The sequence below is a fragment of the Astyanax mexicanus genome, chromosome 14 (assembly GCF_023375975.1).
Source record: "Astyanax mexicanus isolate ESR-SI-001 chromosome 14, AstMex3_surface, whole genome shotgun sequence".
Classification (NCBI taxonomy): Eukaryota; Metazoa; Chordata; class Actinopteri; order Characiformes; family Acestrorhamphidae; genus Astyanax; species Astyanax mexicanus.
The window spans coordinates 24,632,751-24,646,801 of record NC_064421.1 but is presented as its reverse complement, the minus strand read 5'-3'; the positions used below and the strand labels follow the sequence as shown (position 1 = coordinate 24,646,801).

At 35.3% G+C, this 14,051-nt stretch overlaps 1 protein-coding gene across 12 annotated transcripts in view; it reads right to left on the bottom strand.

Moving 5' to 3' along the window:
- The window catches only part of dtnbb (dystrobrevin, beta b), a 106,033-nt gene that overhangs the window by 75,486 nt on the left and 16,496 nt on the right, over positions 1-14,051 (bottom strand). For all 12 annotated transcript variants that reach the window (XM_007252181.4, XM_022672905.2, XM_022672902.2 and 9 more), the window contains exons 9-10: positions 11,893-12,059; positions 10,090-10,214 (exon numbers count right to left, since the gene is read on the bottom strand). In XM_007252181.4, coding sequence (XP_007252243.2) covers positions 10,090-10,214; positions 11,893-12,059 — 292 coding nt within the window. The remainder of the gene's footprint in view (positions 1-10,089; positions 10,215-11,892; positions 12,060-14,051) is intronic.

Below are 14,051 nucleotides of genomic sequence, written 5' to 3'. Positions count from 1 at the left end.
ACATGAACAAAGCTAATAATCATTCAAAAAAAGTATTATATATTAAAAATAATAAATAGAGCTGCACTTCTGCAGTTTTTCAGGCAGAGATAAATGTTTCAGAGTAAATACATTGTTTTCCAGGCCTACATAATGGAAGGTTTATTAAAGTAGACTTTGGTTTCACATCCATAGTGGCTAAACTCTTTCTTCTTTACATATAATAAAATAAATGTCTTGCACTTGGGCTGGACCATAATTTAACATCAAAATATATTGCAACAGAAAATGCTTTAATAACGGTGTTCTAATTTTTGACATATTTCCGATATTTTAATATACATTTTTTACAGCATTTGTCAGTGACTGACCTTTATTACAGGGCAAATTAATTTTTTCAGAAGTCTGACATCTGTTGTAGATGTTTTTAGCAGTTTTTTATGTGTTTTTCTCATAGAGATGCATGAATATGGATTCTGTATTCATCTGGTATTTGCCCAATACCATGTTCATTAACTCATATTCGTAATCGCCAAAAGGGCCCTGATACTTCCAAAGTAAAACTTACTCCTCTCAGCATCCCATGTTAACAGCTATGTATTGTTCATATCAATACTACAATTGTATAATATTGACCGAAATTAAGAAATATATTGTCATTAATTTGGGCCATATCGTTCAGGCCTGTTTGCACTCTGAAGTAAAATTTAACCAAATCTGGTCAAACTGGGGATGTTTTAACAAAACGTTTTAATGCAGCTGGTGGTGGTAGTTGGCCAATACATAAAAATAGCCACATTTATGTGGAGCTAAATGGTCAAAATTGAAAAATAGCTTATAGAAAAACGTGTTGGCCTTCTTAGTAGTACCCCGGCAGGAGGGACTACTAACTATTAATCATTAATATCTATTTGACCTACAGCTTAGTCTGAAATTGTGATATAAATATTGACCATATCGTCCAGCCTAATTCTGCACTCTTAATAGAAACTGGATCTCATATAATCAAACCAGGGATGTATTTTAGTAAAAAAAAAAATAATAACAAAATTATATCCAAATTCGAACATGAACATGCAACTCATGTTATAACTAGCTCTGTGTTTCATATCAGTGCTTTAATTTAGCCTGTAAACAGTACATTCTAAGCAAACTTTCTTTCGCCTTTCTTTTTTGCTAATAAAAAAGTGGAAAATAGTAGGAAATTAGTCATCAGCAAGCTTTACTGCAAGAAATTGGAATTCGGACAGGGAGAGTTACCTCAGGAAGAATAATTCTAAATCATTGAAAGAAATGTTTACAGTGAACAGCTATCTTCACTATGCATTCCGCAGCTGCAGAAAAGTCTGTTTCTGAGAGAAAGAGAGATCCAGGTTTAAGCGTCCGTGACGCTCTGTGGGACACAGAGCAGCACCCTGGTGAGGATGTGGCACCATCAGCGGCCTCCATTAACTTTAGAGCTCTCTGCGCTTTTGTGCTCCTCACCACCGCAAACTCTGAAATGCCATCTGAGCACCAGTATGCACTCTAGCCATTACCCACTCCCCACAGGAGGCCTCCGACCCATGAGTGCTCCTATTGTGCAGGTGGAGGCCTATTTTTTTTTTGGTTTTGTTTAGTTCTGTTCCAGACCATCAAATAGTGCACCGCATTGCTCTGACCAGTGTGATCAGTGGTGACAGGTTGCAGCTGGTTTGAGTTCATATCTCAGCTCTCAGGAGGGAATCCTGAAAGGAATAAAGCTGTTTCTTTTTTCTCTAGTGTGCGCTCGATGTTCACTTACTGACAAGATGAGTTCAAAGCCAAAGGGACAAAAGTTTTCATCTTCGAAAGGCGAGTGACACTGGCAGGCATCCAGTGAGAATACTGATATGCCTCTATTTCTTCAGAAATCACACAAAAGGACCAACATAAGCATATTAATTCAGTTCGATTTAATCCACTTTACTGTAACCCTCATCTCATTACCCTCGGCAGGACGTGGCCCATTTAAGCGGTATATAAGTATAAGAGTTCATGCATTCTAGGCTGGGAGCAGTACCCGCACTACTTCCGGGAGACTTGGGAAGTCTGTATATGTTAGGTGTACTGGGGTATGAAAATAAATCATTGTTATCATACTGTGAACTTTTGTTTTATACAGCTGCTGTAAAAAAATTTAACAAATAGAGAATTAAACCAATTTGTTACTATTTTCAAAGATGAAAAATCAATGATTAATTGAAGAGAAAAGATTCATATGCTGGAAATATAATAGAAGCTAAAAAGACCTTCACTTTACATTTTGGAAATTTAATTTAAACATTTTAGGAAACCTTTTACATATACTGTCAATTAGAGGTGGGCAATTTGGTCATTTGGCAGTCTCGATATTCTTTACGATATTTTTTTTCACAAAAATAAATTATTTCAAGAATATACTAATACAACAAATTAAATTATTTAAATTCTAAACATTCAATAGAAACCAAAAAAAAAAAACTATAAACGATTGTCTATTTTGTAAACAGTTACTTACCAAGACTGCTTACCAAGATTAGTAATTTACTGATTTTGTATAAAATAAAAGTGTAACAATATAAAAAACTACTTTCCAAGATTACGAATTTACTGATTTTGTATAAAATAAAAGTGTAACAATATAAAAACTACTTACCAAGATTACGAATTTACTGATTTTGTATAAAATAAAAGTGTAACAATATAAAAAAAAAAACAAAGTAAAAAATAGTACCCTCGTGTGATAATTAGGGGTGGCTGATATTTCAGGGTATAATATCATTCACGATATTAAAAAATGTTGGCGATATTATTGTGTACGATACAATATGGCACACCAATAATGCAAACCATTATCATGTTACACATTTTCAGAATGCTCATGGAACATTATTTCTGTAACATTACAGGCTAACCTTCCTGTAAACAATCTAATTTCTGCATGTTCACATTCCTGCTGCATGTCCACATATTAGAAGTACCACCTATTAAAATGACTCAAATCGGATTGAAAAGGGTTGGATTTGACATGTTCTCACAGTCCGTCAAATCAACAATATCTGTATCACATAAAGGCAAAACCTCAGATCTGAGTCATTTCAGCCTGTGCTGTGTGCTGTGTGCAGGACAGGAGCACCTCCAGGAACAGGAATAGGAATCATATGAGAAATGTGAAATAAATCTTACTAGAGTTCTTCTTTTTCATGAAAAGCTGGTTTAAGTTTGGGGTCTGGTTTTCTCATCCATGTGATAAAATCAAACGCTCCATTATCAAATGCATTCATATAGTCTATAATAAAACGAATTAAACGAAATTAAATGAAAAAAAAAAATCAAGTAAATCAAAAAGCTAACTTTTCTTGCAGTGTAATGTGTGTAATATGTTGTGCTGCTTTATTGTCTTCATAAATTCATAATTCACAAATGTGGCCCCAACTAAATAAAACTAAGATGGTCAGTTTCAGGGAGCAGCAGCCCCCCTTTTACAACTCAGGATTGATTCAAGCCCTCTTATTTACAATGCAGTAAAACAGAAAACCACAGTCGTATATATATTTTACGCACAGTATATTTCTTCTGGGCATATCCCAATTACATTTCTCTCCCATGATAGGTCTGCCAATCGATGCTCACTCCCGTGGAAATGAGAAAAATAGAGAAGTAACGTGAAATGTTATTGATGAGAGGATGAATGGAGTTACAGCTGTAAAAAAAGAGCAAATGAATATTTGATCTTACAGTGCATTCCTGAATAATAAAACTCTGATATCTGATCTGAAGTTCTATGTCTGTGCTCTGAAAGACAATTAACCCTCTATGGCATGAGTTATTAATTTGTTTTAGGAAGAAACGAGAACCATTGCTTTATCATGAAAGGGCTATCTGCAAAATGTTGCCCAAAGCCAAAAAATGAAAGGAAAAAAAAAACATTGTTTTAATAAGTTTACAACAAGAAAGAAAGAATATATTGCAAATATACACATTTAATGTATGTCCCAGTTGTATGTCTCATTGTATTGGATGTGTTTGTGCCTTGTAACATTAAATAAAAAATAAAGAATAAAAAAATACATTAATATAAATAAATGAATAAATGAGGTTCGTTGTGGTTTGGTGTAATAAGCAAAATTTGCTTTGTTGCCGAAGGGCAACAGTAGGTTCAGGAGTACAGAGCATTAAGAGATTAATATTAGATAAGAAATACGAATAACTGTATGGGCACTTTTGATATGTATGCATGTAATATAACCAGTTAGAATCCGGGTGCTCAGGCCTGACAAAATATGTTCTAGGTTCCGAATGGTCTAGCGGACTAAGACGCTGCCACTTTGATAAGGAGCTCAGCATGGCCCGGTTTGAATCCTGGTCATGCAGCTTGCCATCTTATATATATAAATATAATATATATATATATATATATATATATATATATATATATATATATATATATATATATATATATATATATAATATTTAGATATATAATTATATAAAAATAAGAGGCCAGTTTCTGAACAAAATAAAAAAATATATTGTCTTTTAGAGCATTTATTTGAAGAAAATGAATAAAAAAAGATGCAGAACTTTCAGACCTCAAATAATGCAAAGAAAACAAGTTTATATTCATAAAGTTTTAAGAGTTCAGAAATATTCAATATTTGGTGGAATAACCCTGGTTTTAACCACAGTTTTCATGAATCTTGGCCTTTTCTCCTTCACCAGTCTTACACACTGCTCTTGGATAAAGTTATGTCACTCCTGGTGCAAAAATTCAAGCAGTTCAGTTTGGTTTGATGGCTTGTGATTATCCATTTTTCTCTTGATTATATTCCAGAGGTTTTCAATTTAGTAAAATCGAAGAAACTCATAATTTAGTGGTCTCTTATTATATTCTCTGGTCCATGTGATAAAATCAAATTAATCAAATAAAATAAATCAAACCCATTATTGCTTATCTGTGGTTATTCCCAGAAGTATTATTACCAACAAGATGAGCATTTGCAAATAGTCAGTTGGTCAGACCGCAGTTTAATTTTCTAAGGAACTAAATTAAAGTTTTATTGGTCATAATCAAAAATGCTGTTGTGAGTTTTCTTGGAAGTAAGACCTAAAGAACTGTATTGTATTGTTTTTGTTGTTGTTGTTGTTTTGTTGTTTTCGTACTCACCGAACCACTGTGAAGTCTGTTTTAATTATGACCAACAGACTTCTCCTTTTTTCTAATTTGGGGATCAGAAAAACAGAGAGAGCTACTGGAGTGAAATGTTGTTTACGCATTAAACCGCAAAACAGACAGCTTTAGTCATTGAGGTCATCAGTGACACTTCACAGATGACTAATGCTGACACATTTCAGTTCTGTTCATGTAATCAAACTGGTTACCATCGTAACATGGATATCATAATCTGCTCTCCTTCCCAATGAAAAGCCCATTCCTAAAATAGCCAGCATCAAATAATATCTGCATCAAATACTATTGGCTCTGCAGCAAGCTGAAATATTTGTTCCTCTTCATATAACATTACCATTGTGGAGATATGTGGGATTTGCAAGATTTATAGTAGTTTTATGTGAAATTCTAGGCCTGCCACAATATTTACATTATTGTTTACAGTAGTTTGGACATACCTAATTTAATGTTTTGATTAAATTTTTTTCCTACATTGTAAATAATTACTGAAATTATTCAAACGATGAAGGAACACATAATTGAAATAATGTAGTAACTTAAAAGCCTTAAACAAACCAAAATACTAGGTGATCTTATAAGGGGTGCTGTTAACTTGTGGTTTCTGAGGCTGGTAACTCTAATGAACATATCCTGTGCAACAGAGGTAACTCTTGCTCTTTCTTTCCTGGGGTGCTCCTGATGAGAGCCAGTTTCATCATAACGTTTTTTCTAGTCTTTGTGATTGCACTTGATTTCTTCAAAGTTTCTAAAATTTTTCGGGTTGAATGACCTTCATTTCTCAAAGTATGTTGTTTTTCTTTATTTAGTTAAGTAGTTCTTTCCATAATAGGGATTAGAACATTACTCAAATAGTGCTATTTACTGTATACCAACTCTACATCTTTAACTGATGCTCTTAAACACATTAAGAGGCAAGAAATTCAAGTAATTAACTCTTGATAAGTTCAGCACAGTTGTTAACTGAAAGCTGATCATTCCAGGTGACTCTACCTCATAAAGCTGACTGAGAAAATCCAGCAAAGATGTGCAAAGTTGTCATCTAAGCAAGAGGTGCTACTTTGAAGTATCTAAAATATAAAACATATTCTGGTTTAACTTTTTTATTAAATAATTCCATATGTTTTTATACATAGTCTGGATTACTTTAGTATTAATATACAATGCAGAAAATGTAATACTCATGAAAAAAACACTGAATTTTAGGTGTTTCCAAAATTTTGACTGGTACAGTATATATTTCAATTCCAATGTCTGAATAATCTAAATATAATCTAAATACGTAAAGGTTTACTTCTCTTTAAAATGGTGTAACTGCCTTATTTTGCTGTTATAATACATTTTAGGAGTATCATGAAATGGCCTCAAAATGATAATAATATAATTTAGCTCAGTCATTTGTGGAACAATACATCATCCTCCAAACAAACACCTTTTCTTTAATAACATTTTACTCTACCCAACAATAAATTATTTACACACACACCATATGTGTATCTGCATAAACAACTCATGTTAAATGTTGGTACATTCTAGAAGCACAAGTGCAATTTTGTTAAATCATGTTTTTCTCTGTTTTTGCTCAACTGACAGGAGTTCAAAGCTAAGAAAATGTGCTCATATATTCTATGAGGGAACATCTTGGCAGACAGCCAGCAAAAATACCAATATGCTTCCAATTCATCAAAAATTAGACAAAAGAACCACATCTGCATAATAACTCATTCCCCACAGCAAAACGCTGCAGCACATTTCAGCGCATCCAGGGCGTCTTTCATCTTTCAGAGGATTAAGGACGTGTTATCTTGTTTTTTTCCTTAAAAAACATTCTATGTTTGCTGGTACAGTCACAGACGAGTGACAAATAATAAAAAAAAACACAACATGTGTCTCTGTAAGATGCAGTCTTACAAAACACAAGCTTACAAAACAGCTTCAAAGCAGACTGACAAGATGTAAATGTGTATTTAACCAATGGTATTCTAAAAAAAAAATCTTGTGTGTTGTATAGGTGATATTTTATTATATAAAAAATAACTAACAATTATAGTTTGGTACAAGAAACTGAAATTCTGAACCTCAAAAGCAAAAAAACCCAAAGGTGACTCTGCTACTTTTATTTGTAACCACAAAAAATTACATACACCCAACCCACTAAAAACAATGTCCTTATATGGGTACAGTAATTTATTTTAACATTAAAAAAATTATCCTTGACATTTGGGATCCGAAGGACCCAGTTAGTAAAAAACAATATTTTAGCTTTCTATAGTAAGCAAATAAACTAGTTTTAAACATATACCTGACGAAAATATATACATGGCCCATGTTTCTGCCTCGCCTGGCTGAAGAAACATTTGACTGAGATTCCCGCCACCTTGATTTTATTCAAATGTGTGAAATGTAGTGTATGCATATATTAACACATGTGGGCCACTAGATGGTAGAGGCAGCGTGTCCATATGAGGCCAGAGGTGTAGAGAAGCAGAAATGCAATGTGCCCATATGAGGACTCAAAATCTGAAGCAGTGAAGACCTTTAGATTTGTTATTCTTGTTTCAGTACTAAAATAAAGTAATGCAATACTACCGTGTGTTGTGTGACATCATGGTGATATATACCAGACAAAAAAATAGAGGTAAGCATTTTGTTTTCAAAAGTCCACCATAAATGTGTTCAATTCTGAAGCTATCATAACAGCTGCTGGTAATAAGCTTGTAAAACTACATTGGTGCATTTTTCCTCAACCAAAATCAACACATACTATTTGTTCATCCACATAAAAACACATTCTTTGACACCAATAACAGATTTTTGCTTTTAAATTAACAACATAATTTAAAACAACAATGTTTCAAACTTTACAGATGACTGTGGCATTTACATTAGCATTACATCATCTTTCACATCCCTGTTTAAATGATCTGATGATACTGAACAGACTATCCAGGTATTTGTACTGAACCCTTAAATTACAACGATCACAGTTTGGTGCAAGCAGTCACAAAGAGAAAACATACTATACTATATAATACAAGGGCAAATACAAACTTTCCACAAAAGTGTGTGCTACCAGGAAAATGTAGACCAGGGGTCGGGCCAGATGGGGCCAACAAGCGTGAAACATTTGGCCCATGAGGTTGTTTGAACTATAATGAATGGTAATGAAAGAAATAAAATGCTTCTCTGGCGAACTTTAGTTTACACCCCTCCCCTGTCTCTCATTTTTCTCATTTTTCCGCCCGTTCTTGAGCTCCCGATCTCCTTATAAGGCTTTTTTTCCGACAGTACCCCAATTCACTAGCTGGGGCAGCGGTAGTGTAATGCACCGTAATCTTGATGACACAGGTTCGACCCCGCTTAAGGAACGGTATGTTTATGTATCAATTTAATCCTTTTTTTGGGGGGTTTACCTGCTTTATTTCCAAAAATACAAATTTTTTGTGGCCCCCCATATAATGACTTGGAAAATATCTGACCCGCAGCCAAAACGAATTGCCGACCCCTACTGTACACCACTGGATTTGCATGGCATTCAAGATTCAATTTAATACATATTTCAGAGTAAATTTTGGACCACTAGGACAATGGTAGTCGTATCTTTAGCCCTTTTCCTCTTGGTGCAGTGTATAGAGCAGTATATAAAGAAAGTGACATACTGTATATATACGCATAGCTTTTTTTTCTCTTTATTCTTTATATTTCACTGTTCTGTCTGTAAGTTAATGCAAAAAAGTGAACTAAAAAGAAGAACTGTATTTTTCACTATAAGGCATTTATAAGACACACTATCAGCAAATGTTTATTTTCTTGTCTATTTTTATGCATAAGGCGCACCATATTATAAGGTGCATTATTTTTTAAGTCAAACAAGCACTGAATGTTAATCCACACATATTTCTCTCCTGAAAACTGTTCATTTGGGTAAGTAAAACGCTTCTGTTTATCAATAGTAAGCATAGATTTCCAGATTTCCATTTAGGCTAGCCAGATAGTGCTACACTGAGGAATGTTCCTGTAACCCATGGCGATATTTGCTAGCGGGTTATCCCACATAGCTTGTTTTAACATGGTAAAGAGCTAACTCGTGCTAAGCGCGGTTAGCAGGTAATGCTAATGCTGCTCCAGTCTTGAGTCTCTGTGCTGAAGAACTAAACTGAAACTCCTGTATAACCCGGCACTTCAGTGGAGTGGCTTTACTACTCCTACTACTACAACCTGACTGGTAAAATTCATACATAAGATACACCGAATTATAAGGCACACTGACAATAATATTGAATTATAGTGCGAAACATACGGTATGCAATTCATTATATTCCTCTTTTTTTCCTTTTCAGTTTATTCCAACTCATGAAATCATGATGGATTGGACAATGTATTGCAGAATATTCATTTCCTACTATAAGCACAATACAGACTTTACCAACTACCTCAGGAGTTTTATACAACGCTTGGTGGACACAAACTAGATCTGTACACCTGTTTAAAATGAATAATATCTGTGTAAATTTGCTTCGTTGTTGTTTCTTGGCCTGATTTTATTACCAGTCACAGTTTGAACCAAAAATGTACGTGGGGTGTACCGTTTACCACTCCTAATCACATCAAATAACTTTGTACTTTGACCTGCAGAGATCCTTTCTTCTCAAAGGACAAGATAACTCCAATCATACTAGCAAAACGCCCCTTTAGAGAACACCAGAGCAAACAAAAGATCTCCTCTACCGTTCTACTACTCTCAAACAAGCACTCGTTTCACTCATTATAATGTCTCTTATTACAATGCATGTAGCTGAAGATCAGCTATTATTATTCCTTAATGGTTTGTCTGGTGCAAGTGGGGGATATATTGTAGTATACTGTGGTCTAGGCTAGACCAAACTGTAAACATCAGGCAGAAGGAGTTCCACTGTACTTACGTAGGGTGTGCGAGGTCCTGCGGCCTCTCTGCTGCTTCTGGAAACACGGGGTGGGGTGGTTCTCCTATGGGCACGCAACCCAGAGACTTACTGATGGCATGGCTCAGTTTCTTGGCTGGGGACTTCTGTGAAAGTCACAGAGACAAGAACAAACTGCTAGACGTACTGTGAACTGAATACCAATCAGCATCATTAAGCTCACAGTAAGGAGCTACAGCACTCAATAAAGACAAAAAAAGAAACCTTCAAGATTCAAGAAGTCATTCAGGCACATTTCATTATAAATCACTGTTGTTTAGACATGTATTCAGACTTTTCTTGCATTACATTGACAGATTTTAAATCCTTAAAACATGGGTTAATCTGTGCCTGTGAAGCTACAATTCATGGTAAATACTGTAGTTACAAAGTTGTTGGAATATTTCTATTTCTTTCAGTGTTGATAAAAAAATCCCCAATCTGGCATGACCTCTTCCAGTGCCCTGAGGTTTAAAACAATCTCCTTTGTATTGGCAGACAGGGTGAGAGAGTGAAAAGAGAAAGAGAGAGACACACACAGAGAGAGAAAATCTCTCAGAATTGGATTTAGGGAGCGCTGCAAATTCCTTCCTGGGCTTCAATTTCCAGCACAGCGATTGAGCTTGCGGCCAATGGGGGGAGATTTGAAAATGTAATCAATATAACCCACTTGCCAAGCAACATAAAAAAATCCATGAAATCCTGCATCAGAGGAGAATGTCATTCTGGAAGGAAACACAACCCTGGAGCTCAATTATCACTCAGTGCCAGGCAGGCAAACGTCCCAGAGCAGAAGCCAATACTATACATTCTTTATAGTTTGTCTCATTAATAGTATATTAAATGGTACATTAAAGGGAACTTTCTTTCACCCTTTAAAAAGCATCATAAGCACACGGTAGATATCATATTGCTGTAATAAAAACTTAGCAAAACCCTTCTTGCAGCTGTTTGACCTTTTTACCCTTTACTAAAGAGAATATGTAATGCTTATTATAAAGTTATAAGATAGAGATGCACCAAAATGGACATTTTTGCCAGAAACCGAAACAGAACAAAATGAAAATCACTTGTGAGGCAAATTTACAGAGAAAAAGGCGACCAGTTTTTTTGGTTAAACATAAAGATAAAAAAATGATCATGGTTCAATTTAATCTGCCTCCCTGCAAAAAGCCTGATATATTAATTAAATCTGCCTTATTCAGAATGACTATTCTGCTTACATACATTGCGAAGACGATGCTCAAATTATATTTTGTGCAATTCTATAATTAAGTTAGAGGAAACACTGCAATATGATTTATAATAAATTAGTCACTGTCACTTATTCACACTATTATTATCTTATTATTTTTTTTCATTTTTAGCCAAATAAATGTGGTTGTGAAATATGTGTTGCATCACTAGTAAAAGGAATCTTTCTTATTTTCTAAAAGCTGATGTGTATTGGCGTGATATGTGTTTTACCATCAGACTGGCAAATCTTTAAAGGTGCTTTTTTTTACGTTCTTTAAGTTCTTTACGTAATTACGTCACATGCACATCCTCTGGTAGAGGATCCAGAACTATATTCTAGTTCTGTTCCATTACAGGAAGCACTCTGTAATGACTGTGCATGCCTATAATTACCCCAACTGGGTGTATCTGATTCTAAATGAGGATATTTAAATGAGGATTCGTAAACCAATCTTACCAATAAATCATTTTGATTTACAAATGTCCTTTATTGGGTTCAGCGTGTGTGTGTGTGTGTTTGTGCGTGTAAGAGGTGAATGCATTCTGTACCCATGAGGAATGCTCCTTCATCTGATGCTGGTTGCTATGGGGACCACTGGCATGACCACGCCAGAAGCAATTCTGGCAAAGCTGGTAGCCGTGGCACTGCTGGCACCGGTAGCGAAAGCCCATCATGCTCTCACTCCGACAGTACGAGCACTCCACCGGATGGAAGACTGGAGCAAAGTGAAAAGAGACATTCATTAAAATGCGTTCACATGCAACTGACGCATTCATACAACCATAACACCATAGTACTAACTGATTTGAACCACAGATTATCAGGTTAATTTTATCCTATATATTACATATAGAACCTACCCATCATCAATCTGGATTCTGTTCAAACTATCTATCTATTCAGCTCAGCTCGGAAACACAGCTAAAGAGACTGGCTGTTGTGTTTGTTAGCATAACCGTTTAAATCTGTCTGTTAGCTACCACTTAGCCGAGAGATCCCGGTGTTCTGAGGAAAATAACTAAGGACTAGAGTGAACTTTAGACATAATACGCATATCATATCAACCATATCATACTAACTTAACCAGCACAGTGACAGTCTAGGCAGTCTAGAAATTAAGCATTGACATTTAGTATAACCATTATTATAGGCTTTATAATAAACGTCATCAGGTCAGAAAACAGTAAAGATCAAATAGGTTTTTTTTATTTTACTTTTTATCAATATATAGTCAAATATCTAAATGCAGTTAATATTTGCTTTTCATTTTTAAGCATTTTAAGCAGATCTGGAATATTTTATTATTACAGAGCAACATATTTAACTATTAATGTAAAAGTATCTTCAAATGTTTAATATCTTAAAGCATAGTTACACTTTAAGACATATTTGAGTAGCCTAGAATCTCCTGAAAATATCCTCTGGCACAAGTGTCCATCTTCTATAGATTTTTGTCATTTTTATGTAAACTGGTATATATTTTTTTAGAGATTTACAGTATTTTCAGCATCTGTTACTGACTGATGTATGTTACAGGATAAAAGTTACAGCCAGTTCACTGCATTCAGGATAAGCAGAAACAGCAGAACACTATTAGCTACCGTAGTCTGGCAGGGCCAGTGTGTGATGACATATACCCCACAGACAGTGGCTATTACATTGTTCATATCTACACCCCATGGCCAAAAAAGACACTCTAGGACCGCCTTTAGATTTATTGCGGTACGCATTCACTGTTGTTTCGATAAGCTTCTGCAATGTCACAATTTATTTATTTTAATTCAGTGTTGCATTCATTTTTCACCAAGATCTTGCATTGATGTCTGACCACTGCCTTCTGACTAAAGACCTCTGTGGTGAACAATCCATGTGTGAAAATGAAGATCTCATGCTCCCTGAACTCTGCACTCTTTCACAATTCCAGACCCATGAATCCTGCCTTTGTCATCTTGGAATATGCCCGTGTCATCAGGGAAGAAAAAATCTATTGCTGGAATAACCTGGTCTATATTCAGTATATTCAGGTAGTCAGCTGACCTCATTCTTTCGGCACATACTGTTGCTGAACCTAGACCTGACCAACTGCAGCATCAACCCCACATCATTTGCTTAGTTATATCCAGGTGGCAACTTTTTTGGCCTGGCAGTTTATATCAGATCAACTATATCGTATCAACTGAAATTAAGAAATATATTGTGATATAAATTATGGCAATATTGTCTGGGACTAGTTTGTTTACAACTGTGTCTTTTGAGAGAGCCTGGGCGATACATGAGTCCACACTTTTAAACCTAGTGCCCTCTTGGCCTTTTCCCTCTATGTCCACATACTGCTGACATGTGACATGTTGAAGGAGGACTGCAGGGAATGTTAAACCTTTTGGGACAAGATAAAAGCCCTAACTGTGGATTTTGAGAAGAGCTTGTCTGCTTCACTGCTGCTGTGAGAACATGGTGATGACAATATTCTGCAATGTGGATTACAGTGTAAAGAGACTACGGGAACACTGTGGAAGCAGAGAAATGTCTACATGATCAGCAGCTCCACAGAGATCTACAACAGCTTGTTTTTGTTTACAAGACTCTTGTTTACATGACATTTCTTGATTAGCTCCGCAGAGGAACAAAAAGACGTTCGTAACCTCAGCAGATTGTTGTCATTTTATTTCAGAATCTGTCCTCAGATTGTTTATCTCACTGTCTAGTG